At 37.1% G+C, this 26,276-nt stretch overlaps 1 protein-coding gene across 2 annotated transcripts in view; it reads right to left on the minus strand.

The window, feature by feature from the left end:
* The window catches only part of LOC148942875 (uncharacterized), a 105,777-nt gene that overhangs the window by 28,530 nt on the left and 50,971 nt on the right, over positions 1–26,276 (minus strand). For both annotated transcript variants that reach the window (XM_089102767.1, XM_089102766.1), the window contains exon 6: positions 25,855–26,053. In XM_089102767.1, coding sequence (XP_088958893.1) covers positions 25,855–26,053 — 199 coding nt within the window. The remainder of the gene's footprint in view (positions 1–25,854; positions 26,054–26,276) is intronic.

Genomic DNA, 26,276 nt, shown 5'->3' on the forward strand with positions numbered 1-26,276 from the left:
TTATAAGGCTTTATGTTCCCTTCCATGCTATTCTACAGCACTATGTTCCTTCCATTGTTATTCTATGGGACCTCTACACGTGATTAAACAAGTTATGAAACTACGTGCTATTTGCTTATGTCCTGTTGGTACCTTTCCAAGCGAGCGGGGATTCCCCTCCGGTTCCTAAACATTGCAAAAAAAAGATAACAGTATGGACGGGGATTCCCCAAACAAGTTTGTTTCAACTCCAAGTTTTTCAACCAGACTGTTTTTGAGCAAACATCCGTTTTTTTAGGAGCCAATCAGAGACATCGATGATTGCTCGATATACGATAACTCGAGTGGTGATTGGTTAAAAATAAAAGGACTGGTTTTTATTCGTCCTTGAGATTTTCTATAAAATGCCCATACATTACGATTTAATTTTCATTATGATTTAACATATCATACATAGTACACTGATTATTATTAACTTTGAAATAATGGATACTTCAATTTTCAACTTGAGTATAGTTTACTGAATTTCTTAATTTATTTTCAAATAAAAATCATTTTACCAGTAAATTCAAATTTCAGGGGCATAGGCCCCCCTCCCATCAACAATACAAACTACAATATGATGATTATAGTCGCTAAAAAACGTAAAATACGCTCTTTTTTCCATTATGTAAACCCCATCTTCCCCCCCACCCCTCTGTTTACAAGTTTAATTCACTAGAAATAGTTCTTTTTGTTCAAAAATGTCCTTTTCCCATCGTGCATTTAAAATGTGCTGTCTTTTTCCGGTCTAAATAAAACCATCCGTGTTTATAATCCTGTTACCAAGAGGGGTGATTTCAAAACAACATTGGCATGTGCATTATCTGAATTAAGAAAACAGAGGAATGGAAATGTGTGATTCAAGACTCGTTGACAAAGAGTTTGTTTTTTGGCCAAATTAGACGAGATAATCTATTTTCAATTGTATTTGATGAAAGCAAATGGATTTCACAGATGATTAAGAGGCTTTTATAAAAATATATGGCGGGGAAAGGAGGGGGGGGAATGTATCAATTCTAACACCTTCGTTGTAAGGAGAAAAAACAAACTATTTCTTCGCATGAAAAGAAAGGGGGGTGAGTTCTGGGTACAGACACGTAGATCCTTTGACAATAAAACTAATGTGGTCATTCCGACATGCACCGTTGAAGTTTAGTGTTTGGTTAGCTGTTAATTATAGCATATTTATGGCTGACTATTTTTTAGATCTATATTTTAAATCATTGTATTGGATTTGATGCAGCGGGGGGGGGGGGAGGAGGAGGATTCCTTTTGCAGACTAATTTTTTCTTCTGTAAAAAAGGGAATTGTTTGCCCATACTAAAATTCGTCTTATTTTTAAGGAGGAGGATTCCTGCAATTACTCTCCCCCTCAAAAGAGAACAAAAGCTAATGTTGATACTCCAATGAAACAACTGGAGATAGCTGGCCCATCGGGAGCCACCCACATCCATTCCAGACCGGTGCTGCCTGCCCAAGACCCACCCGTGCCAGCCCCTATGCAGCCGGGTAGAAAGCTGAAAAGAGAGGGGATGGTTCCTCACATGATGGTGAGTCCCGCTGCTCCAGCCCCCAAATCCAGTCACATCGCAGCCGCCACCACATCTATGCAAGAAAAAGATGTCATCGTCCCATCTATCTCCCATCATGCTTTGACAGGACCATACGGCACTCAACTACAGTCTGAATTTGGAAATGTGAGCATTTTTACTTTATTGTTATTACAAATAGTAGATTTGTAAAAAAAGGGTAGATTTGTAGGAAAAGGAATCTGCTTCTAGTCTGATCGCTATTTTTTATGGATGACTATATTTGTAGAAAAAAAGAGTCAGGTTTTTTTTAATGAAGTGTTAAGACAATTATTGAGTTGGTTTTTTTTACCATATTTTATTGCTATTAGTCAAACATTGCGATGTGTGTGCGCGTGTGTGCGCATGTGTGTGTGTGGGTGTGTGTGTGAGTGTGTGTGTGTGTGTGTGTGTGTGTGTGTGTGTCTGTTTGTGTGCGTGTGAGTGTAATTAACAAAATTTGTAATTTATTATGCATTTGTTTTGTAAATAATGCTATAAGCAAAAAATTTGTAATTTATTATGCATTTGTTTGATAAATACGAATCCAATTAAGAAAAAAACAACCATTAAACGAGTAGATTTGTGGGAAAAGGAATCTGATTGCTATTTTTTATGGATGACCAGATTTGTAGGAAAAAAGAGTCAATTTTTTTAAATGAGCTATTAAGACAATTATTGAGTTAATTTTTTTTTACCCTATTTTATTGGTATTAGTCAAACGTTGCGATGTGTGTGTGCGTGTGTGCGCATGTGTGTGTGTGAACGTGTGTGAGCATTCGTGTTTGTGTGCGCATGTGTGTGTGTGTGTGTGTGTGTTTGTGTGTGTGTGTGTGTGTGCGTGAGTGTTATTAACAAAATTCGTAATTTATTATGCATTTGTTTGATAAATAATGCTATAAGCAAAAAAAAAAATTGTTTGATAAATCCAACTAGGAAAAAAAATAGTGTGCTATAATTGTCATAAAACTTTCCTCAAAGAAAAAAATGTTTGATAAATCCGACTAAGAAAAAAAATAGTGTGCTATAATTGTGATAAAACTTTCCTCAAAGAAAAAAAAATTGTTTGATAAATCCGACTAAGAAAAAAATAAATAGTGTGCTATAATTGTGATAAAACTTCCCTCAAAGAATAAAAAAAAATTGTTTGATAAATCCGACTAAGAAAAAAAAATAGTGTGCTACAATTGTGATAAAACTTTCGTCACAGAAAAAAAAACTCAATCCATTCATTTTCTAGTTACAGGGGGAAGCTACGAAAACAACTGCATTACTTGGCCCGGGACTTCAGAGTATTATGGGTAATTGTCCCCTCTCGCAGGATGATATTAGTGAAGGTACGTCATTTAGTATCCTCCTGGATTTTCAATTTACAACTGAAAAATGGACAGCCTTATGCAAATTGTTGGACCTAATGTTCCCGGGGACATTTTTGACGATGACTTTATAATTAGTGAATTGGATCCTGTACAGATAGGTGCACGACATGAAAATAGTGTCACGTCCCCGGAACTACGTGAATTTTATTTGTTAGAGTCTGCTCTAGGTCAGATACAAACACATACGGTAGATTTTAATCCTCCCGAGGAAAACGTGGTTGACGGGAGTGTTATTTTAACAGACCCTGTAAATGTTCTTCATACCTACATCGACCGAATTCGAGCACTTATTGAGATTCAGATTCAGAAATGGGGGGGGGGGGGTCAAGGGGGAATTAAAGCATCGGTAAATCAAAAAGTTTATTTACAAAAGGGGACATCTGGAAAATTTTTTATTTTCATTTTTCAACTGGAAATCAAACTTTTTACCCTGGTCTAAATGAATTTGAGGGTAACTTTTTCAACTGGGTTAATAAATTAATATCGACTTTGGACACATTTAACGAGAGGGAAAGCGGGTTCACAATTTTATACATTGAACACATGGATCTGAATCTCAGTATATTTAAAAAAAACTTTATTTTAAGAGGGGCGGGGAGAGGTATTTGACGAATAAATTGCCACCCAGATTTGTCGGCTACAAGAGGGGTTCAGGGTTTCAGATTTGACACGGGGCTGCAATGCTTTAAATATGCATTTTTAGCAGTAGCCCATAAAAACTTAAATAATGATTCAACAATGAAAAATATCGACGGACTTGCGCGTAACGATGGTGAAAATTTCCCTAAAGTAAATTTTGACTGTTTAGTGGGGAAGTATCCGGTGTATTTAAAAGAAATAACCATATTTGAAAAAGCAAACGAAAATATTGGGTTGGTGGTGGTTGTTCTCCAGCATGACGCAGAATTTGTAAATGGGGGAAAGAAACCAAATAAAAAAGGGATTTTATATTCAGTTAGGACACCGATGGTAGATAATATTAAAAATTGGGTTTGGGTTATTTATGAGCCCCCCAAAGATGTAAATTCCTATGGTCATTTTTTCCCCGTTACGGCAATAAGTCAACTCTTATCTCAAGGCGTTCAGAAAGGGGAACGTCTCTATTGCCCCACATGTCTTTCTCCATTTAGATCTGAGCGAACATTCTCGGATCACATGAGATATCGCAAAATTCATGGCAATCAAAGAATAGAAAAGCCGGCAGAAGGCAAAGATACTTTACAATTTAAGAACTTCCAAAATTCCCTGTTACAAGTCGATAAAGTATGTTTGGATTTTAATCAAGACTGGTGGAGGTATCAGACCCATCAAGGCCAAATATAGTCAAGGAACACAAACTAGTTGCGTGTTCCTATGCGCATGCCCGTCGCGATTCTAATAATAAAATGCAGCTGGAAGTTTTTTTAACTATGGATGAGGAGGGTAGCATGGAAAAGTTATTGGTGTCTTTAATAAAAACAGCAAACGGTGCAATTTCACGACTGCGTCACACCAACTACCCAATGTCATTATCAGATAAGGAGCAACTGGCACTAGAAAAGGGGACACTTTTTTGGGTTTGTAGGGGTGCTCTTGCACCAAAAGACGCTGTCCAGGATCACAATCATCTTATTGACCGCAATTCAACGGGAAAAAGTAACTTTCCGGGATGGGCTCACAATTCATGTAATTTAAAAATCAAACAGCAACTCTTTCTTCCGGTTTTTAGACATAATTCTAACTACGATCTGAAGTATGTGCTACCAGCAATGGCACATCTTCAAAGAAATGGAACAGTGGATGATGCATGGGTGATACAGCTTTTCCTACAAAATCATTCGTTAATCATCGGAAAAGTTGCTTGTTTTGGAGTTTATGTGGAGATTTTTTGAAGACGACGTTGAGTACACGAATAAAATGCGCTTTATAGATTCCTACAGTTTTTTCCCCAACTCATTGAGCAAATTAATTCAAGTGCAGAAAAACGATGACAGCTTCAACGCTTTCCCCCTTTTCAAGCAACAATTTCCAAATGATTTATATGATTTGTTGACGGTCAAGGGCATATATCCTTATGATTATTATTGGTCCATGTTGAGTTTAGCCAAGGAAACTATTCCCTCGATTGAATCGTTTACGATAGTCTAAACGATCGTAGGTTCACCCCCGATAAATACAGTTTTGCTTAAAAATTGTGGGCCGAGGGAGAATTTAAAAATGACTTTGACTACTGCAAGCCGTATTTATCAGGTGATGAGTTACCTTATTTAGACATTATACGTAAACATTTAGACACAATCTATGTAAACTTTTATCTTGCTTCAGGGTATTATTTTTCATCTCAATTAATGATGACTCTTATCCTAAGAATAAGTGGGAAAGAATTTGGGCTAATCACTGACATCGATCAGCACCTGTTCATTGAGAGGTCAATGAGGGGTGGGTTTGTTTTTCACGGAGATCATATCTTGGAAACTGATCCAACTGGAGAGAAGACGGGGACAAAATCCGATGCAGTTTTCACTGATAAGAATTATCTTTACCTCTTGACCATGTACCATTATGTGCTAACTTGCGTTGACTATAAATGGCTCAATGACCCTCAAGCTCCCCATTTCCCTAACATTGACAGTGTTGAGGAGAATGGGCCGGTTGGATGGTTTTTTGAAATTGATGGGGAGATACCAGTTGAGCTTCACGATTCAGTAAAGGATTTAGTTTTTCCATGCATCAATAGACCTGTGACTAGGGACTCTTTGAGCCCTCTCAATAGGCGTTTAGTCGAGGTGGACGGATTGCATTGGTCACCTTCAAAACAAAACTTATTGCTGACCTTCTGCCAAAAAAACATATTGTTGTACATCATGTGCCTTTAAAATGGATGTGCAACAACGGTTTCAACGTCACACAGGTTCATAGAGCCTTCCAGATTAGCCAAAAACCCTATCTGAAAACGTTTATTGACACTTCTGTCAAGAAACGTTCTGAAGCACAAACGAAAGTCTAAAAAGAAATTTATAAGCTCATTTTGAATTCGGCTTTTGGTAAAATGTGTGAGTGTTCGCAATAGAAATCGTTGTGACGTCATGACCGATCCCAAAAAATGTGCTCGAATTATTGCCGATCCAAATTACACTTCCTTCACAATCATTGGCCCGGAGATGGTACTATTGAATAGAAAAAAAGAAACATTGTCCTGACTAAAAATATTGCTGCAAGCAGTGCGATCTTGGAGATCTCTAAAAAGCTCATGTTGGAATTCTACTACAATGTGGCTAGGGTATAGTGGCCGGAGAAGGGGCAAGTAGAGGTCTGCTACGGGGACACAGATTCTCTACGGTTAAAAGTAAAAATCCCAAATCTAATTGATGATTTGGCACACGGTGAAATTATCAGCTCACGGATGGACTACCCCAATTGGAGTGGTCTTCATCCAGAGCTATTGAAACGTCGGGTACCAAATCAAATTTTATTTTTCAAATCAGAAATGGGAAGCGACATGATTTCCCGTGGAAATCACACGACGAGGAAATCAAGAAACGTTGCAAATGAGTACCCACGCGCTATGTGGATAAGAATTTCAACATAGACATCTATAAGAACTGTATTGTTCAAAATACAATTCCACGAGCCAAATTGCTGGCAATTCGTTCCCTCAATTACAGGAACTTTACTGTAAATGTAGAAAAAATTGCCATGAGTACCATTTCCGACAAGGTCTATGTTTGTCAAGACGGTGTGACTACCCTCCCCCTTGGGCACTATTTAACTTCAGACCGGGCCGAATGTGTTATCCATAGGGTAAGTCTCGGTTAGAATAAAGTCCAATAAATTTTTCCCAAAACCTTGGGGGGGGGGGTCTCGTGGCCTTGAGGGGGGGCGGACACCAGCGGGGGAGGCACCGCCACTACCAAAGTTATCTTTTTTTACTTATAGCAGATTTGTTTTTCGTGCTTTTGTAAATATACATGTTTCATTGAAAAGAAAAAGTGATATTATTTTAAGTGCTTTTTCTAGTGCATTTTTCTTTGTTTTCTGTAAAGTGCTGTTTTTTATAATACAAGAAATATGATTCTTTATTGATTTTGTTCTCATTATTCTTGAACCGACTTGTAGGGAAATTATTTAGTCATTAGACAACTATAGTCTACAGTTAGTTGTCCAGGTGAATTGTTGAAGGGAACATGTATCAGCTTAAAACACCATTCAGATCGTTTCTGTGTGGGCCGTCAATGTCGGGCAAAACAACACTCTTAACTAAAATAATTAAAAATTGTGATAAAATGTTTGTGGAAAAGCCGAAAAAAATCTACTATTGTTACAGTATTTGGCAGGAGTCATACGATAAAATAAAAGCAATTGCCACGACGGGATTGGTGCACACAATTCATACAGGGACTTGATGTTTTCAACATTATTGAAGCAAACTCTTGGTTGATTATTGACGAACTGGCTGAAGCCATTGAACAATGGTCCCAGGAAATGCTACAATTGTTCACCGTTCGCTTTCATCATGAACAGATTTGCATTAATCTGCTTTTACACAATATAGTTTATCAGATCCAATTTATTTAAGTACTTTATATGCGATTCACATACTGTAAAATTTGTGGAGTTGCTCATGATTCCAATTCCCGCAACACCCTCAATAAGAAAATACTTCCGGGTACACCTAAAGGCCTTCCCTCATCAAAAAATCAAGCGACAAATAAACCCTACGGCTATATCCCACTGGATCTTTATGAAAATAAATTCGAGGATTTGTGTGTAGTCAAAAAAATTTTCGACAATGAAATTACAGTATATCTCCCCGTGAACACTAAAAAGACCTATTAGTTGCTATCATGACACTGAAGAAACTATATGAAAACACACATTTATTTTCAGTTCTAAGCACTTCAAAACCCCCACTTAGGAAATCCATACACAAACATGGTATTGACAATGATTTCCTTAATATAATATCCGACCCTTGTTCAAATTTGGTCGAGAGCAATGTTTAACTGCCAGAAGTAATTAAGCAAAAGGAAAAGCAACATCGTTCTATTGTAAGTACATTGACCTCTAAAAACAAAGGAAAGAATTTTAAAAGGAAACGACTTCTTCAGGCAGGCGGTAGCTTTTACACACTTTTACTACCGATAATTGCAGGACTTGTAAACAGTTTTCTCTAGATGGCAAAACCCTATAAATTGACTCCAATAGAACTCACTCTCTCACCCGTGGAACACTTTGAGGACAATCTGAGTAAATTCATTGACAATGAGAATATTGAGGATGATAAAAAACTGCTTTTACTTCAAGATGCACTTCGCCGAGTGGACAAACATAAGCCTTATCGTGTTAAGGCCAGTGGTATTGATCACAAAAAAGAATCATCTCCTCAAGAGTCTGCTGCTGGAACACAATTAGAGAAGGAGGAATTGGATTCAATTGTATCTAAAATTGTAAATCTACTGCCCCACTCATATCGTGAACAATGTACACGACTCATAACTAATCTCATGGAAAGTGGTCAAGATCATATTCAAGTTGATAGCAATGGGAAAGAGATTATAATTCAGGGCAAGAGCTATAATCTACTCGATTTAATCTATGATGTGGTTACAAATCGTAAAGGACTATTATCATTTGACGCTCATCTATACAACTTTCTAAATACATTAAACTCTCCAAAAACTCTTATTAGCAATAAGCAAATTCTAAAAAATTTAAATGAACTTGTCCCATTGTCAACAGCATTAAAATATGAAGAAAAAGAAGATTTTTAAATCAATTTTGGAAAATACTATCACACCACTGATAGCTAGACAAAAGCGAAGACGTATCAAGTCAACGTCATCACCAACACCACCAACCACCGGTATACAAAAGGGTAAAGGACGTTACACAACGTGTTTACGTTCAAAATGGTTGAAGTTCTGAAAGGTGTTTATGAAAATATTGGTGAAGCGGGGAGTTTAAGTTCACCCACCACTCTTTCCAAGGTCACTGGTGTTCGCACTAAAAGTGTACAAGACTATCTACAAAATGAATCAAGTTACACTCTGCATATAAATAATAGGGTTCATGGTAATCATTATTGAAAAACTAAAGGCTTTTTCCCACTGCATATAATGCAGGCAGATCTTTTAACTGTACGTGCGATTCAAAGACGTCCCAATACACCGTACAAGTACATTCTAACTGTAATCGGTTTTTTTAGTCGCTCTGCATATGCAATTCCTTTGCCCTCGAAGAGGGCTGTTGAAGCTGATCAGGCTATCGAAAGATTTCTTGAACAGGATTCATATAAAAAAATTAAAATGGATTGTGGTAGTGGATTTGTTCAACCTCACGTTGCAAAAGTACTAGTGAAATATAGTACACTGCTCCATGACAGTCATAGTCCTATACATGCTGCATTGGTCGAACGATTGATAAGAACTATTCGACTTTTAATTTCAAGATATTGTACATTGAAAAATACCCCGGCTTTTATTCATGATTTAGATAAAATCATTTTGATTTATAATCAACGACCTCATCGATCCGTGTCCAACTCTTGCCCAACGGAAGCTCATCATACTGATCAAGATACGGTTGACACCTTCCTTAATCAGTATTCCAATAAAACGATTTTTAAGAAGAAAAAAAAATTCAATGTTGGTAATACCGTTTGAATTAATAGAACAACTAATGTTTTTGAAAAGGGGAATTACTTGTGGTCCACCAAACTTTTTAAAGAGGCAAAAATCCTAGACACTAAACCCATAACTTATCGTTTAAGCGATACCAAGGATGAAGAGATTCTCGGCGGCTTTTATGACTATGAACTACAAAAAGTTAAAAATAATAGTGAAATCTATCAAATTGAAAAGATATTAAAGACTCGTACTCGCAGGGGTAGGAAACAGTTACTTGTTCGGTGGCTAGGATACAACTCCGATTTTGATTCTTGGATTGGTGTTGAAGATATTGACAATGCCCAATGATTTCTATGTAACATTTATATCCATTGTTTCTGATCCTCTCTACAACGACTTGAATACGACAAGTGATTTTTGGACGAAACTCTCCCCCGCCATCAAATTTGACGGTGTATATGAAGTGGAGCTTGTCGATTGTATTCTCAAAAATACCTGACATCCGGAGAAAGGATCGTGTGTATGCTATAAAAATTATACCATTCGATTGGCCACTCTTTGTTGACTATAAAAGGGTTGAAGCACTTAAATCGAGCAAATATCCACATGACAAATTGAAATATATTAAATACAATGATATGAGAGATTTGCATCGTACAATCAATAGAAAAATCTCCTATCGTAAGAATAGTACATTCCATTTTAATTATTTATTGGAACACGATAGGATTTACATTACCTCACCTGTTGACACCGAAATAATTATTCTCAATAGTCGCGTTTTCAGGCTCAGCGGATTTGAACACGGGTTGTTCTAGTCTAGTTTCAAGTTTCTAGTTTTTTGTCTAGTTTTTTCTATTCTTAGCGGGTTCGAAGCTTCAACCCCGTGTTTGATGCACTGCTGCACAACACTTGATGCACTAGACGCGAACAACCCGTGTTTAAAGACGGGGTGTTCACGGATCAGCAGGTTCGAACACGGGTTGTTCTTGTCTAGTGCATTAAGGGTTGTGTATCTGTGCATCTAGTTTAACAAACACAGTGTTGAAGCTGTGAAACTGCTGAAACTAGACAAAACTAGACGAAAAACTAGAAACTTGAAACTCGACGAGAACAACCCGTTTTCGAACCCGCTGAGCCTGAAAACGCGGCTAATGATAATCTGAGAGAAGTTCTTGGCTTTAAACAGAATATGATCAATGGGAAAAATGTTGTCACCGTTTACGGGATGGATGAAGTAATTTTTGCTTATTATCCACCTGGTTTCGCCTCGGACTCTTGCATATTTCTCTCTGCATCCTTTTTGGAAATATCGAGAGTTGGTAATTCAAATGTCCCCCTCCTACGTGTTCTTGAACGAAAAACAACTCATGAACTTGTTCATCACTATAATATAAAGCATCTTCAGTATGTTCCTGTAAACACTTCGTATTTGGAACTCTGTCAGTTAACACTAAGAAGTGAATTGGGTGATCCTCTAGCAATAACAAAAGGCTTAGCAGTGATTACATGTCATTTTCGACCTATTGTTGGCGACACCACCATCACATAAAATGAACAATAGAAAAAGTCTATTTGTCTGTCCCGATATCGAGTGCTATGTTGGTTCTATGAGTCCACGTCAAATAGGCAATGGATTGGACTACTACAAGGGGCGTACTACAATGTCTGGCTATGGTCTTGGTAGCTGGTTTGCTAGGCTATTTCGTTCTGGACTACCCCTTGCCAGAAAATATCTTGTACCTGCTGCATCAAATTTTGCTGCCTCCACACTACAGGACTGGGGGTCGGGCAAGAATTTCAAGGAGAGTGTTAAGGAAAATATTAGATCTTCGGCAAGAGCCGTTGGTGCGCCATTAAAATCTCGGCAAAATGGGGAGGTATTGAAAAGGATGCGTGCACGTCATTCACTCATCAGTCTCCACCCAGGCGGGAAGCGAAGGACATCACCAAGGACTTTGAGGAATAAAACAAGGAAGACCAATAAGCAAACGAATAAGAAAAACATTGTTAGATCAAAGAAGGATTTCTTCTCTTAAGATGACTTATCTCCCCCACAAGGAATCATATCCATCAATCAGTTCCTCATTGAATCTATTCAATACTGAAAATGTTGATGTCAGTGTCAAGTATGGTTAGTATGAACAATTCCATCCCCAACAACCCATCTTGGAAGATATTCACTTTCAAATATTTTTCAATGAAGATTATTTCATTGAATTTTCATCGACATTAATTGATTTAAATATTATGGTGAAGAAAGAGTCAGAAAATACAACTCCAAATACTGGCGATGGTCTCTCCTATTAAAACTGTATTCTACACAATCTGTTCAAACAAATTAATGTATTTATTAATGATACATTGGTGAGCACTAGCAATAATTTATCCAACTATGCAAGCTACATACAATTTATGATGATGACACCAAAGGTGTAAAAGGAGTTGAGAGAACAATCATTGGGCTATGAATATCGATCAGGTGTTGATACTGATGGTGAGTTGACTACTGCAGTGACCCAAGAGTATCATCTGTTTTGAAAATTAAACCATGAGATATGGAATATATCCCAATGATTGCTCCCCATTGTCAAGATTGATATAAAATTACAACTTGCCCCATCAAATGTCATTTTGAGAAAAAAACTTCCTGCAGCTCCCCATGCAAATATTATCATCACATCGGTAATTCTCCATTTCCGAAAACAACAAGTTATGAGCTCTGTTGCATTGGCAGTGGAAAAGCTAAGAGCCAATGGCAACAACATTAAACTTCTTGTCCCCCATACAATCACCAATCAACGTCACATTTCCATCGGCTCTCGTAGCTATACCAATTCATCATTTATCAATGGAGAAATCCCATCAAAATTGGCTTTGGCCTATGTGAAGAGCGGCAGTGCCTTTGGATACTGGACTGAATCCCCCCATGATTTTAATTTTTTCGGTCTATCTAGCCTTGTGTGCAAAGTGAACGGTATTCCACTGTACACTCTATCATTTTAAAAAAATCCAATAGAACTCTGTACAAGTTGACTATGCAATTCCTAGATCATGACTCTCAACTATTTGAAAATGGAATAACGGATTCAATGTTTTCAAAAAATCATGGGGTAATTGTTTTGGATTTGTCAGGGACACAGGATATGAGCATAGTACGAACAGGGAATGTACATTTGCCGATGCTTTGACTGAGAGTATCACACTAATATCATTGAGTCAATTTGAAACCTATTGGGAAATCACACCCGACGGCAGTGTTCTACAAAACCTAGCACCATGAGCACAAACCAAATAATCCACGAATTCAGTATGGATCCATACATTTCCAAGTACAAGTCCTATTGCATACCGTCGGACTTTATTTAGAAAATTCCAAGTGTTAATGAGATCTTAATTATTGATAATAGTTGTTTACCCACTTTGAGGACAGATCAGTTGCTATACATCCTTCAAAGCGCAAAGAATATAGAATTTTTTTATCCTTTTGGTCTATCATAAACATTGTACACTCCATACATCAGCAACTTTGTTGAAAGTAGTGGGAAAACTATTATTCAAAATCAACGAAGAGTACAGGATTTAACGACTAAGACATGTGGCTTTCATGCACTACTCTTTTTCATGTTCAGGTGTTGCGGCTATACCTACAAGCAGTTTCTCGACATCTACGTTGACATACCTCGATTGAACGACTTTCTAGTGGAAAATATACTTACAAGCATGTTTAATATTGATTTTAGTGCCCTACGAATAAAATGTTTTAAAAATGTATGTAAGATTGTTTATTAATAAATAAAAAATGTATGTACATGATAAAACGACTTACGACTTTTCTACTCTTTAGATTTTTTATTCTACTAGGTTTTTGTTGACTACAACTAGTACAGTTAAATTATTCCAATTCACATTGTACTCATCCTGATGTACTGCAATGTCAGAGTCACATTTTTTACAATATATTTAAACTTCACTCTTTTCATATCTCTTAATATAGTCAATTACACTTTTTTCACCCATTGTATAGAATTCACATGCTTCAATTTGGTTATTTGAAACATTTTCAAAAACAGTGTCCTCAAGTGGCGAATCACATTCCGTCACAGCCAAATAAAAATCATTGGGCTTATAATCATAGTAGTCATTGTCTTCACTACGATGACGTAGAAACCAAATTCTTTTGTTGTTCCAACAGTTGAATGGCTGACCCGGTTCCTTCTCCCAGAACAATCTAAAACCACGACGATACCAATCTCTTCGCAATAAACTAAAATCACGCTTATGATTCTTTCCAATCATACCGGGATATGCATTCTCCCACTGATTACATTTATCATAGTGGCAATTGGAGTATAGGTGCCCTCTAGGATGAAAGTCTAACATCTCTTCATGACAGGAATTACAACCTTTAATTTGTACAGCATATTCTTTATGCAATTTACACGGGTTGCATAATCTACACTTTTCATCATACTCATCAATCACTGTGCAATCCTCACATGATGACCAACTGCCCAGTGTGTACATATATAGCGGGCATGTATGGAACATTTTTTCATGTGTTAACACTCTCACTGCCACAATGAAACTGAGCTACCAACAACAACAAATAGAGAGAGGAGTAAATACCTCCGTTGTCTCTGATTGGCTCCTAAAAAAACGGACGTTGGCTCAAAAACAGTCTGGTTGAAAAACTTGGAGTTGAAACAAACCTGCGTGGGGAATCCCCGTTCATATTGCTATCTTTTTTTGCAATGTTTAGGAACAGGTGTGGAATCCCCGCTCGTTTGGAAATGTACCAACGAGGCATAAGCAAATAGCACGTAGTTTCATAACGTGTTTTAATCACGTGTAGAGGTCCCATATAATAGCAATGGAAGGAACATAGCGCTATAGAATAGCATGGTAATTCCTATAGCTTCCATAGAAGTATAAGACCATGTGAGAGGATACTCACTCTCTTTGAAAAGGTGTAGAGCTTCTATAGAAACGTTTTCCTATGGCCTCAAGCAAATAGCATGGTAATTCCTAGTGCTGTACGCAAATAGCATGGCGAGGTACTAAGGAACGTGCTGTACGCAAATAGCATGGTAATTCCTAGTGCTGTACGTAAATAGCATGGCGAGGTACTAAGGAGCATGCTGTATGCAAATAGCATGGTAATTCCTAATGATGTACGTAAATAGCATGGCGAGCTACTAAGGAACATGCTGTACGCACATAGCATGGTAATTCCTAGTGCTGTACGCAAATAGCATGGCGAGGTACTAAGGAACATGCTGTACGCAAATAGCATGGAGATTCCTATGGCCGTACGAAAATAGCATGGCGAGGTACTAAGGAACGTGCAGTACGCAAATAGCATGGATATTCCTATGGCCGTACGTAAATAGCATGGCGAGGTACAAAGGAACATTCTGTTCGCAAATAGCATTGTAATTCCTAGGGCTGTACGCAAAGAGAATGGCGAGCTACTAAGGAACGTGTTGTACGCACATAGCATGTTAATTCCCATGGTTGTACGCAAATAGAAAGGCGAGGTTCTAAGGAACGTGATGTACGCAAATAGCATGGAGATTCCTAGGGGCGTACGCAGATAGCAAGGCGAGGTACTAAGGAACGTGCAGTACGCAAATAGCATGGAGATTCCTATGGCCGTACGTAAATAGCATGGCGAGGTACAAAGAAACATGCTGTACGCAAATAGCATGGTAATTCCTAGTGCTGTACGCAAATAGCATGGGGAGGTACTAAGGAACATGCTGTACGCAAATAGCATGGTAATTCCTAGTGCTGTACGAAAATAGCATGGCGAGGTACTAAGGAACGTGCTGTACGCAAATAGCATGGAGATTCCTATGGCCGTACGTAAATGTAAGTAAGGAGCGACCCGACTCTATAGCAACCGAAACTTTAAAAAACTGAATTTTGATACCAATAGATACATCATAAGAATCGGTTCTTTATATGGATTTTAAATATATAAGTTTCATCCAGTTTTGTGTTACCGATCAAAAGTTAAGAGCCTGAGAAAATTTGTCTTATTTTCGAAAAAAGGAGGAAACATCCCCTAAAAGTCATAGAATATTAATGAAAATCACACCGTCAGATTCAGTGTATCAGAGAGCCCTACTGTAGAGGTTTCAAGCTCCTATCTGCCAAAATGTGAAATTTTGTATTTTTTTGCCAGTAGAAAGATCACAGATGCGTGTTTACTTTTTTTTTCATTTTTCCAGGTGTGATCGTATCGACCCATTAGTCCTAGAATGTCGCAAGAAGGCTCGTTCGAACGTAAATTGAAAGTTTTAGTGCCCTTTTTAAGAGAACCAAAAAATTGCAGGGCAAATAGGTCCCCTCCCACGCTGACTTTTTTCCCAAAGTCACCGGATCAAAATTTTGAGATATCCATTTTGTTCAGCCTAATCGAAAAATCTAATAACTGTGTATTTGAGGACGACTTAATTCCCCACAGTCCCCGGGGGAAGGGCTACAAGTTATGCACTTTGCCCAGTGTTTACATATGTTTTTGGTTATTGGGAAGTATACATACGTTTTCAGGGGGAGGGGATTTTTTCTTGTGTGTGTGTGTGTGTGGGTGGGGGGTGAGGGAGGGGATTACGTGGGAGGATATTTCCATTGAGAACTTTTTCGTGGGAGGGGGGAATTTCCAAGAAGAGGCGCTGGATTTCCCAGCATTATTTAAAAAGACAATCAGAAATTAAATAAAAAACAACAACAAATTTTCAACTGAAAGTAAAGAGAAACATTAAAATTTAAAACGAACAGAAATTATTACGTATATGAGGGGGTCCCCTCCTCAATACCTCGCCTTACGCTAAAGTATTTTTAGTAATTTCAAAAGAGCTATGTATTCTAATCAAACAGCCTTTGTGATTCAGGGGTCATTCTTAAAGAATTGGAACAAAATTCGAACTTTAGCGTAAAGATGGAGGTATTGACGAGGGGGCAAACTCCTTCATATACGTAATAAAATTATAGTTATTAAGTTGTTCGTTACGTAAGTTGATTCGTAAGTTACGAATATTTATTACTATTAAAAATGTTCGTAAATAAAACTAAAACTTCTAGTGCCCTTTTTAAGTAACCAAAAAATTGGAGGTCAACTAGACCCCCTCCCCGCCCCTTATTTTCTCAAAGTCGTCCGACCAAAATTTTGAGATAGCCACTTAGCCAAAAAAAGTAAAATCATCATGCAAATTTCGTTTTAGTTGGACATGTACGGTGAGTCAAAAATCAAAACTTGCATTAATTCAGAAACGTTAAGAAAGTAAATAAAAAAAAAACATGTTTTATTAACTGAAAGTAAGGAGCGATATTAAAACTTAAAACGAGCAGACATTATTCTGTATACGAAAGGGGCCGCTCCTTCCTCAACACCCCGCTCTTTACGCTAAAGTTCTTTTATTGTTTTAACAAGTAGTTGTGAGAAAGAGTCAAACTTTAGCGTAAAGAGCGAGGCGCTGAGGAGGGGACAGCCCCTTTCATATACGGAATAATTTCTGCTCGTTTTATGTTTTAGTGTCGTTCCTTGCTTTCAGTTTAAAAAACTTTTTTTTTATTTAATCATACTAAGAATGCAAATAAGCTGGTATATGAAAAGTGAAGCACATTCAGGTCAGCCTGTGTTTCGTCAAGTGGCTGGAATAGCCTTCCAGACAGCATTAGGAGCTTCCAATCAGTTTCTTCATTTAAATTTCAGCTCAAAAAGTTTTTCGCTAGTCAGGATGCAGGGTAAAAGCAGGTTCCTTGAGAAAATTATGGTTTAGTCTTTTTGTTTTACGTTCTTTTTGTTTTCTTTTTCTTGTTATTCCTCTGTTTTGTTGTCTTTATTTTTTATTGTTGATGATGTGATTTAATTATTAATTAACCCACTGAATGTCATTTGACCTTCTAGCAGAGTCTATGTTTTATTTCATTGATTTTTTTTTGTAAATTGATTAAAAACAAAAAATATATCTAAAATAATCTGCACTACCTAATTGCTTACTTTTGAGAAATATCATTCATCACAAACATTTATTTTCGTATTTATAAGAAAAATATTTGATAGATGGGGTGTTCTAACCCCATCTCACACATACGAACCCCTCTCTTTCTTCTGGTATTGTTCCTCATTTAATTAAGGTTGCTAATGTCGTGCCTTTGCATAAAAAAGGTGATTCGTCTCCAATTTGAACTATATACCTATTTCTCTTCTTCCTGTCCTCTCTAAGGTTGTTGAAAAAGTAGCGTATCGCACTCTCTTCATTTGTATTTAGTACTAACACGACTTTAGGAAATTCTCTCATAACTAAAGCTGCGATTTCAGGCACCAGGTTCCAACACGGGTTAATACCCAGCTCTGCACCAGTCATTTTCAGAAGTCTGGGTTCTACACGAGTCTGCTGTCAACCATTTTCAGCCATCGTGTTTTCTATCGTCTTTAATCCCGGATTTCTTAAATATGGAACCTGCTTTAATACCAAGTTCAAACACTGGGTGGTTTACAGTAATTGGCGCTAGAATCTAAAAATGAACTACAAACCCGAATTTACAGTTAATGAATTTTGTTCATTAGGATCTGTTGTTCAATTTCATGTGGCCCTTTTTATTGTGCTGAAAACTATCCATAAATTCGATCTTTCACAATAAGACCAATTTATGCATCTCTTTAAGATACGATTGAAATGCAATAATAGAAACAGCTAACAAAATTTGAATTATCTTTACAGAAAACAGTAAAAATCAATGAAAATCTGAATCCTAACTAATGAACCAATATATTTGTACTTCTTAGTCTAATTATTTTTCTTCTTAAACCTCAAGGTTACTCGAGTTTAGATCGGTTTAAAAGTTCATGTTATACAGTTTTTGAATTTTTCCCTTCTATCCTACCATAAGGCGTTTTCAGCAGAGCGAGTTCCAACCCTGTTCTTTGGCGGTAGAACCCGCATTTTAAAACGCTTGTGGCACTACACGCGTCCAACCCCTATTGAGACCCGCTATGACTGAAAACGCGGGTTAACCATCAGTATGGTTTTCATCCCTCTTTCTCTACTTTGCATGCACTCTCAGGCACAACAGAGTTTTTGCGAGTTAGTCTGGACAAGGGGTTGTGTGTTTTGGGTCTGTTTTTTGACTTTTCAAAGGCATTTGATATGGTCGACCAATCTGTTCTTCTGTCTAAACTAATATTATTTGGAGTGCATTGAGTACCTCTAGAATGGTTAACGTTTTACCTCTCAGGGAGATCTCAGTATGTTTCGATTAATGGTACTTCTTCTTCTCCTTTCCCTATATTTGAAGGGGTCCCACAAGCCTCTGTGCTTGGATACTTTTGTTTTTAATTTAAATTAACGATTTTGTTGATGGTCTTCATCCCCAGGTGCACCCTGTTCTTTTTGCTGACGATAGTAAATTTTTCATTGCTGCATTGAACCTACCATCTGCCACTTCCGTAGCTCAAGATCTTCTTGAAAAAGTTGGTGCTGGTCAAATGGTATGGCTCTTAACAGACAGAGGAGTACCATTGTACATTTCAGGACCGCTTATTGTATGAGTGACGTACAGGAGTCAATCATCCTGACTTATGGGAATGATGTTATACCACATGCTACTATGGTGAAATTTCTTGGTGTGTATCTTGACTGTTTTCTTTCTTTTCAACCCCGTATAACTCACACCCGTTAACTCATCCCCCGTCAGTCTTCAATGTTGTACCGAGTAAACTTACTTCTCTGTCTGGAGTAGTACCAACAAATCTCTTCAGCACTAACTTCAAAGAGTCCAAAATAGGGTAGTTAGGGCTATTTTTGTTCTCCCTCGGCTGTACTTGTACTTGTGGCGGGAATCCCTCCGCTGTACCCTTCCTCTGATCTTTATAATGATGCTGGAATAGCTCCGCTGGATTGTATTGTAAGTAAAAGCATTCTTTATTTAGCGCATTCTGCTTTTCTAGGTACCATGGGCGCCTTTATGCTGAATTTTAGGGGGTGCTTACCTGGTCTAATCGGCAGTCCCAATGCTGTATAATAGAAAACTCAAAACAAAATATCATAGGCAGTGCGATAGCGCTGCCCAAGTAAAGTGCGATGTGGGCACAATATATTATTTATTTTAATTTTTTTTTTAGGGCAGGACACTTCTTATAGAAAGAAAAGTCATAGAAACTTCAAAAAGAAATCATCGAGGGCAACTAGCCCCCTGCCCCCACGTCAATCATTTCCCCAAACACATCCAATCAAAATTTTGAGATGGTCATTTTTTTTCAGCGTAGTTTAAAGGTCCAGAAATAATGACTTTGAAGATGACAATAACACCCCTTCCCCCTCCCACACAATTTTCAGGGCAAGGGCTGTGAATTATACCCTGGGGGATATAAGGTTTTTTTTTATAGAAAGGATGGTAGCATAATCCTGGGAGAGGGTTCATTTGATTGGTAATCAAAAGTTCTACTGGCCTGTTTAACATTCAAAAGTGATTGGAGTTCAACCCCCCCCCTACACCAATCATTTCCCCAAACATATCCATTCAGAATTTTTGAAATAGTCTTTCTGTTCAGCGTAGTTGAAATATCCAAAAATTATGTCTTTGAGGATGACCCCCCCCCCTATAGCCCTCAGGGTAAATGTTGTAAGTTACAACCTGGGGGTATATAAGGTTTTTTATAGAAATGGTGGTTGTATAAACATCAGAGAAAGTTCATTTGATTGGTAATAAGAAGTTATAGTGATCTTTTTAAGATTCAAAGTGATCAGAGGGCAAATACCCCCCCCCCACACACACACACGCGCGCTTTGTATTTTTCCGAAACGCATCTGATAGAAATTTTAAGATAGTCTTTTGTTGTCTAAGAAACTTCGAAAAGGGCTCATTTGGTTGGAAATTGAAAGGGATAGTGCCCTCTTTAACAGTCAAAAGGGATTGGAGGGCAACCATCCTCCCCACGCCAATCATTTTACCAAACACTTCAAATCACAATTTCGAAATAGTTATTTTGTTTGACATAGTTTAAAAGTCCATAAATTATGTCTTTGAGGATGAGATATCCCCCCCCACAGTCCTCAGGGCAAGGGTTGTAGGTTTTGTCCCGAGGGCATATAAGGCTCTTATGGAAACGGTGATCGTATAAAGTTCGGAGAGGGATTGTTGGATTGGAAATCGGAAGTTTAAGCGCCATTTTTAAGAGTCAAATTTATCGGAGGGCAGCTATACCCCCCCCACGTCATATTTTCCCCAAATACATCTCATTGAAATTTTGAGATAGACATTTGTTCAAAATAGTCCAAAGATCTCATAACACGGCCTTTGGGGTTGACACAACCCCTCGATGTATAGGGGTAAGGGTTGTAAGTTATGCCCCGGGCCATGTAAGGTTTTTATGAAGGGGTACTCTTTTGAACTTTACAGGAGGCTCGTTTGATTGGAAATGTATAGTTCTAGCTTCATTTTAAGAGTCAAGAGTGATGGAGAGAAAATAGCCCCCCCCCTCCTTGAAATCCTCTTTTCCCCAAACACAGTCTATTGAAATTGTGAGATAGCCATTTTGTAACCAATAGTCCAAAGAGAATATAACAATGTCTTCAGTAATCAAATATAAGAAATATTTAGGCGGACGTTGGACTAAGTCAAAACAAGCTATGAGCATGTGGACTTTCAAAAAGTTGACAAAGCAATATCTCAAGAACAACCAATATTATTAAGTTAGACCTTTAAGAGCAAGTTGTGGGGGATTTTGAACTAACCAGAAGGCACTAAGGGTATACTTTTAATCCTACCACTACAGTTACTGTAACTAATGACGCTAAGAGTATTAAGGAGAAACTTGTAGGGAACGTTTAGGGGGAGTTCCAACCAAACGAAAAAACTGTATTCATTCAGATTTTCAAAAAGGCATATAACCAATATCATAGGCAGGACCACTCTATAATAGCTAGAAATATAATTGAAACATTTTAAAGAAGCTAATTCGATTCAAAATTAATAGTTCTAGTGTCCTTTCTGTGAGTAAAAAGAGATTGAGGGCAATCAGCCCTTCTCTCAAGCCGATTTATTTCCCAAACACATCTAGTCAAAATTTAGACACAAATATTTTGATTCAACATAGTAGAGCGGTCCAGCAACTATGTCTGTAGGGATTTTGGGCATGTCAACTCCCCCCCCCCCACAATTATACAATTGGCCCAAAGTTTCTACCAACATACAAATAGCAAGCCAAACTATGGATTCATATAGAAAAAGACCGAAAAGATATAAAATATTATTTTTTCATGAAAATGACTATGTCAATAAAAAACAAACAGAAATTAATTAAAAAAACTTATTCCCCAAAACAAGTTTTTCAAAGAAAAGTAAAGAGCTCCAATAAGCCAAAAATGGGCAGAAATGAAGTCAAGTAATCGTCCCAGCGTAAAACTACCACAAATCACTATCAATAAATAAATGAAACCCAAATCGAACAAAAAGTACAATAAATACCCGAGTAAAAGTCAAAACGAGCAAAGATTAACATTAGTACGGCTGATAACCCCCTTGCCTTCTAAAGACCATAACATAATTTGCGCTTTACTGAAAAAAAAATATGTTTAAATTTTTTTCACTTTTTTAATTAAAGACAACAAATAAATTATGTTCTGGTCTTGAGAAGGCATGGAGATTGTAAGCCCTAGTAGCGTTAATTTTTTCGCGTTTTGAGTTTGACTCGGCTATTTATTCTAATTTCTGTTCGTTTTGAGTTTCATTTATTTGTTGATAGTGATTTGCCATAGTTTTACGCTTGGAAGATTGACTTTATTTCTGCCCATTTTGGACTTAATGGAGCTCTTTACTTTTCTTTGAAAAACTTATTTAGTGAAAAAAGTCTTTAAATTAATACAAATATGAGGCAGATTCATTCAGCCAGGGGTTATGGCGCCCATTCTAGGTACACTTCAACCGTCTCTGCAGCAGTTTTTCTCAGGGACAGGGTCAGGTAAGTGCTCTTCTTCTTTGCGTAGTTGTTCTCGCAGATTTAATGTACCTAGACGATTCTCAACAGCAGCTCAGAGGCCTCCTGTTTATCAATCAATTCTACTATTGAACTCCATCCCTTTTGATGTCCCTCAATGTCTGCCTGCAAAGGCAGTTTCTCTGCGGGATTTTCAAGTCCAGTAATTTTTATCCTTTGTTTTTTTCTTTTTTTATTCTACTCTAATTTATATGTATCTCTTCTCTCTTTTATTCCATATACATATATTTCTCTCCTTGTTTTATTCCAGTGTTTTATTGTTGTATGTGCTTTAGTGTTTTCTTAAAGTCTGGTGATTTTTACTGTATTGTGTGGCCACAAGCAAAGCTTCTTGGGCAAAGTAACCTTCTTATGTTTGTAATTGTTTTTCTTTTCAGTATTAATAAATGATTGATTGATTGACTAATCAGAGGAAAATAATATTTTCTGTTAATTAATTTGAGAGAAATCGGCTAATTAGATCTATAGATCGAATCCAGTCAGGAAACAAGATCACTGAATAGTTTTGATGATTTCTCACCGGAGGGACCAGACAGAGCTCTTAGTTCTGATAGTTTTTTTTAGTTTTTGTTTTGCTTAGGCCAAAGTTCGTCTAAATCTTTAGACCCTCAGTACTATTAGTTGCTGTGGGCCAGCTTTTACTATTTTGATATTCTATATATGAAAACAATTTCAGAATTTCCAGGGAATCACATCTTTCTCTCTTCTATCCTTCTTGTCTTCTATATATTCTATCCTCTTCTATCGTCTTTTCTATCCTCTCTTATATAGAAATTACGAAAGACGCAAAGATAAAGTTTTAAGCATCTCGCAGGTTAGTTTTTCAAATTTTGGCATTTTTTATGCATAAGTTGTATATTTAAATATAAAAAAAATTCCAGGTTCTTGGTTATCTTAGTCTGCTGCATCAGAAAAAAAAGTTAAAAATAAGCAGTAATAATTGAATAAGATAATCTGTAAAATTACCGCTACAGAGCTCCCACATCCAGATAAGGTGAAAGAATTTTGGTAGCAAATTTCAGAATTCCCGCAGCAAAGTTTATTGTCTCAGCGATACTTTTCTTTCATAATTTCTGTGTTTTCCTACGTTCCTGTTTTAGGAGAGGCGCGAAAGGTTGGTTGCAAAGTTATGCCCTGATGGCATATAAGAACGATGTTGGCACAATGTGCTATTTATTATTTTTTTCCTTTAGAGCAGGGCACTTCATTTGGAAGGGGTCGTCGTGGAAATTTCAAAATAGGCTCATTCGATTGGAAATTGAGAGTTCTAGTGCCCTTTTTAATAGTCGAAAGTGATTGGAGGGCAACAAGCCCCCCCCCCACCCAGCATTCCCCCAAACACATCCAAGCAAAATTTTGAGATAACCATTTTAACCATTTTTATAACCATTTTTTAACCATTTTGAGATAACCATTACGAAAGCCGCAAAGATAAAGTTTTAAGCATCTCGCAGGTTAGTTTTTCAAATTTTGGCATTTTTTATGCATAAGTTGTATATTTAAATATAAAAAAAAATCCAGGTTCTTGGTTATCTTAGTCTGCTGCATCAGAAAAAAAGTAAAAATAAGCAGTAATAATTGAATAAGATAATCTGTAAAATTACCGCTACAGAGCTCCCACATCCAGATAAGGTGAAAGAATTTTGGTAGCAAATTTCAGAATTCCCGCAGCAAAGTTTATTGTCTCAGCGATACTTTTCTTTCATAATTTCTGTGTTTTCCTACTTTCCTGTTTTAGGAGAGGCGCGAAAGGTTGGTTGCAAAATCGAACTGGGAATATTTCACAAAATCTCCCACAACTGAAATTAATGATAAATATTTCTATCATAGGAAAGCCGCCAGAATTGCAGCTAAACTCCTAGAGCAAAGTTTGCAGTCTCAACGACATTTGAAAAAGATCTTTGAAATATTCTACCTTTTTTATGATGGGTTTTGGCTAAAGGTTCATGATTTAGCATGAACCTTTAAAAAAGGGGTCATTCGATTGGAAATTGGAGTGGCTATTGCCCTTTTTAATAGTCGAAAGTGATTGGATGGCAACTAGCCACCCCCCCCCCCCCCACGTTCACATTTCCCCAAACACATCCAATCAAAATTTTGAGATAGCCATTTTGTTCAGCGTAGTGGATTTCCAGATAGAAAATATATTTTTGAGGAGGACACTCCCCCACAACTATCGGAGCAAGGGTTTTAAGTTATGCCCTGATGGCATATAAGAACGATGTGGCACAATGTGCTATTTATTATTTTTTTCCTTTAGAGCAGGGCACTTCATTTGGAAGGGGTCGTCGTGGAAATTTCAAAATAGTCTCATTCGATTGGAAATTGAGAGTTCTAGTGCCCTTTTTAATAGTCGAAAGTGATTGGAGGGCAACTAGCCCCCCCCCACACCCATTATTCCCCCAAACACATCCAATCAAAATTTTGAGATAACCATTTTTTGAGATAACCATTTTGAGATAACCTTTTTAACCATTTTTATAACCATTTTTTAACCATTTTGAGATAACCATTACGAAAGACGCAAAGTTAAAGTTTTAAGCATCTCGCAGGTTAGTTTTTCAAATTTTGGCATTTTTTATGCATAAGTTGTATATTTAAATATAAAAAAATTCCAGGTTCTTGGTTATCTTAGTCTGCTGCATCAGAAAAAAAGTAAAAATAAGCAGTAATAATTGAATAAGATAATCTGTCAAATTACCGCTACAGAGCTCCCACATCCAGATAAGGTGAAAGAATTTTGGTAGCAAATTTCAGAATTCCAGCAGCAAAGTTTATTGTCTCAGCGATACTTTTCTTTCATAATTTCTGCGTTTTCCTACTTTCCTGTTTTAGGAGAGGCGCGAAAGGTTGGTTGCAAAATCCAACTGGGAATATTTCACAAAATCTCCCACAACTGAAATTAATGATAAATATTTCTATCATAGGAAAGCCGCCAGAATTGCAGCTAAACTCCTAGAGCAAAGTTTGCAGTCTCAACGACATTTGAAAAAGATCTTTGAAATATTCTACCTTTTTTATGATGGGTTTTGGCTAAAGGTTCATGCTACCATCAAACAGGAATCCCCCTAATCCTGCCTATCTAAGCAACTTAATATATCATTCTATTTCAGGGTTTTTATTAATCCAGATTAATGTTTAACCTTGTCTGTTTGATTCCAAATGAACCGTGAAAACAAAAAGAAAGAAAAAAAGAAATGGCCATTCTTTTTACAAATATTTGCTATTTTTCAAAAAAAAAAACACGACAAATTGCTAAAAAATTGAAAGTCTACCTTTATGGCAGCAATGTGTAGTGGCGTACATCCTTCCTTGTCCTGTATATTTACTGGATGATGCTCACTTAATAAAACATTGACTACTTTTACATCACCTATGGTTACAGCTTGATGTAGGGGCGTGGCCTTTGTTTCTGGATCAATGCAGAAAGACCCACCACCATAGCTTAGTAAAAGCGAAACAGCCTCTTCATATCTAAAAAAAAAACAGATAAAACTATTAATGTTTTTCCAGAAGGCATCCACCTACAAAATTAATAGATGGGATCTAGCATCTGTTTTTTTTTAGCTTAGTTCCTGACTTTTTTAAAAGAATCTGAAACAACTAACATAGCAAATTTAATCTAGTAGTTTATTAAACTTGATTTCTATATGTAATTACAAAGCATACTATAAAATTTTATGTCAAAATTTTGCTC

This window comes from Artemia sp. Qi Xiang Cuo, chromosome 16 (assembly GCF_049724085.1).
Source record: "Artemia sp. Qi Xiang Cuo chromosome 16, ASM4972408v1, whole genome shotgun sequence".
NCBI classification, from domain to species: domain Eukaryota; kingdom Metazoa; phylum Arthropoda; class Branchiopoda; order Anostraca; family Artemiidae; genus Artemia; species Artemia sp. Qi Xiang Cuo.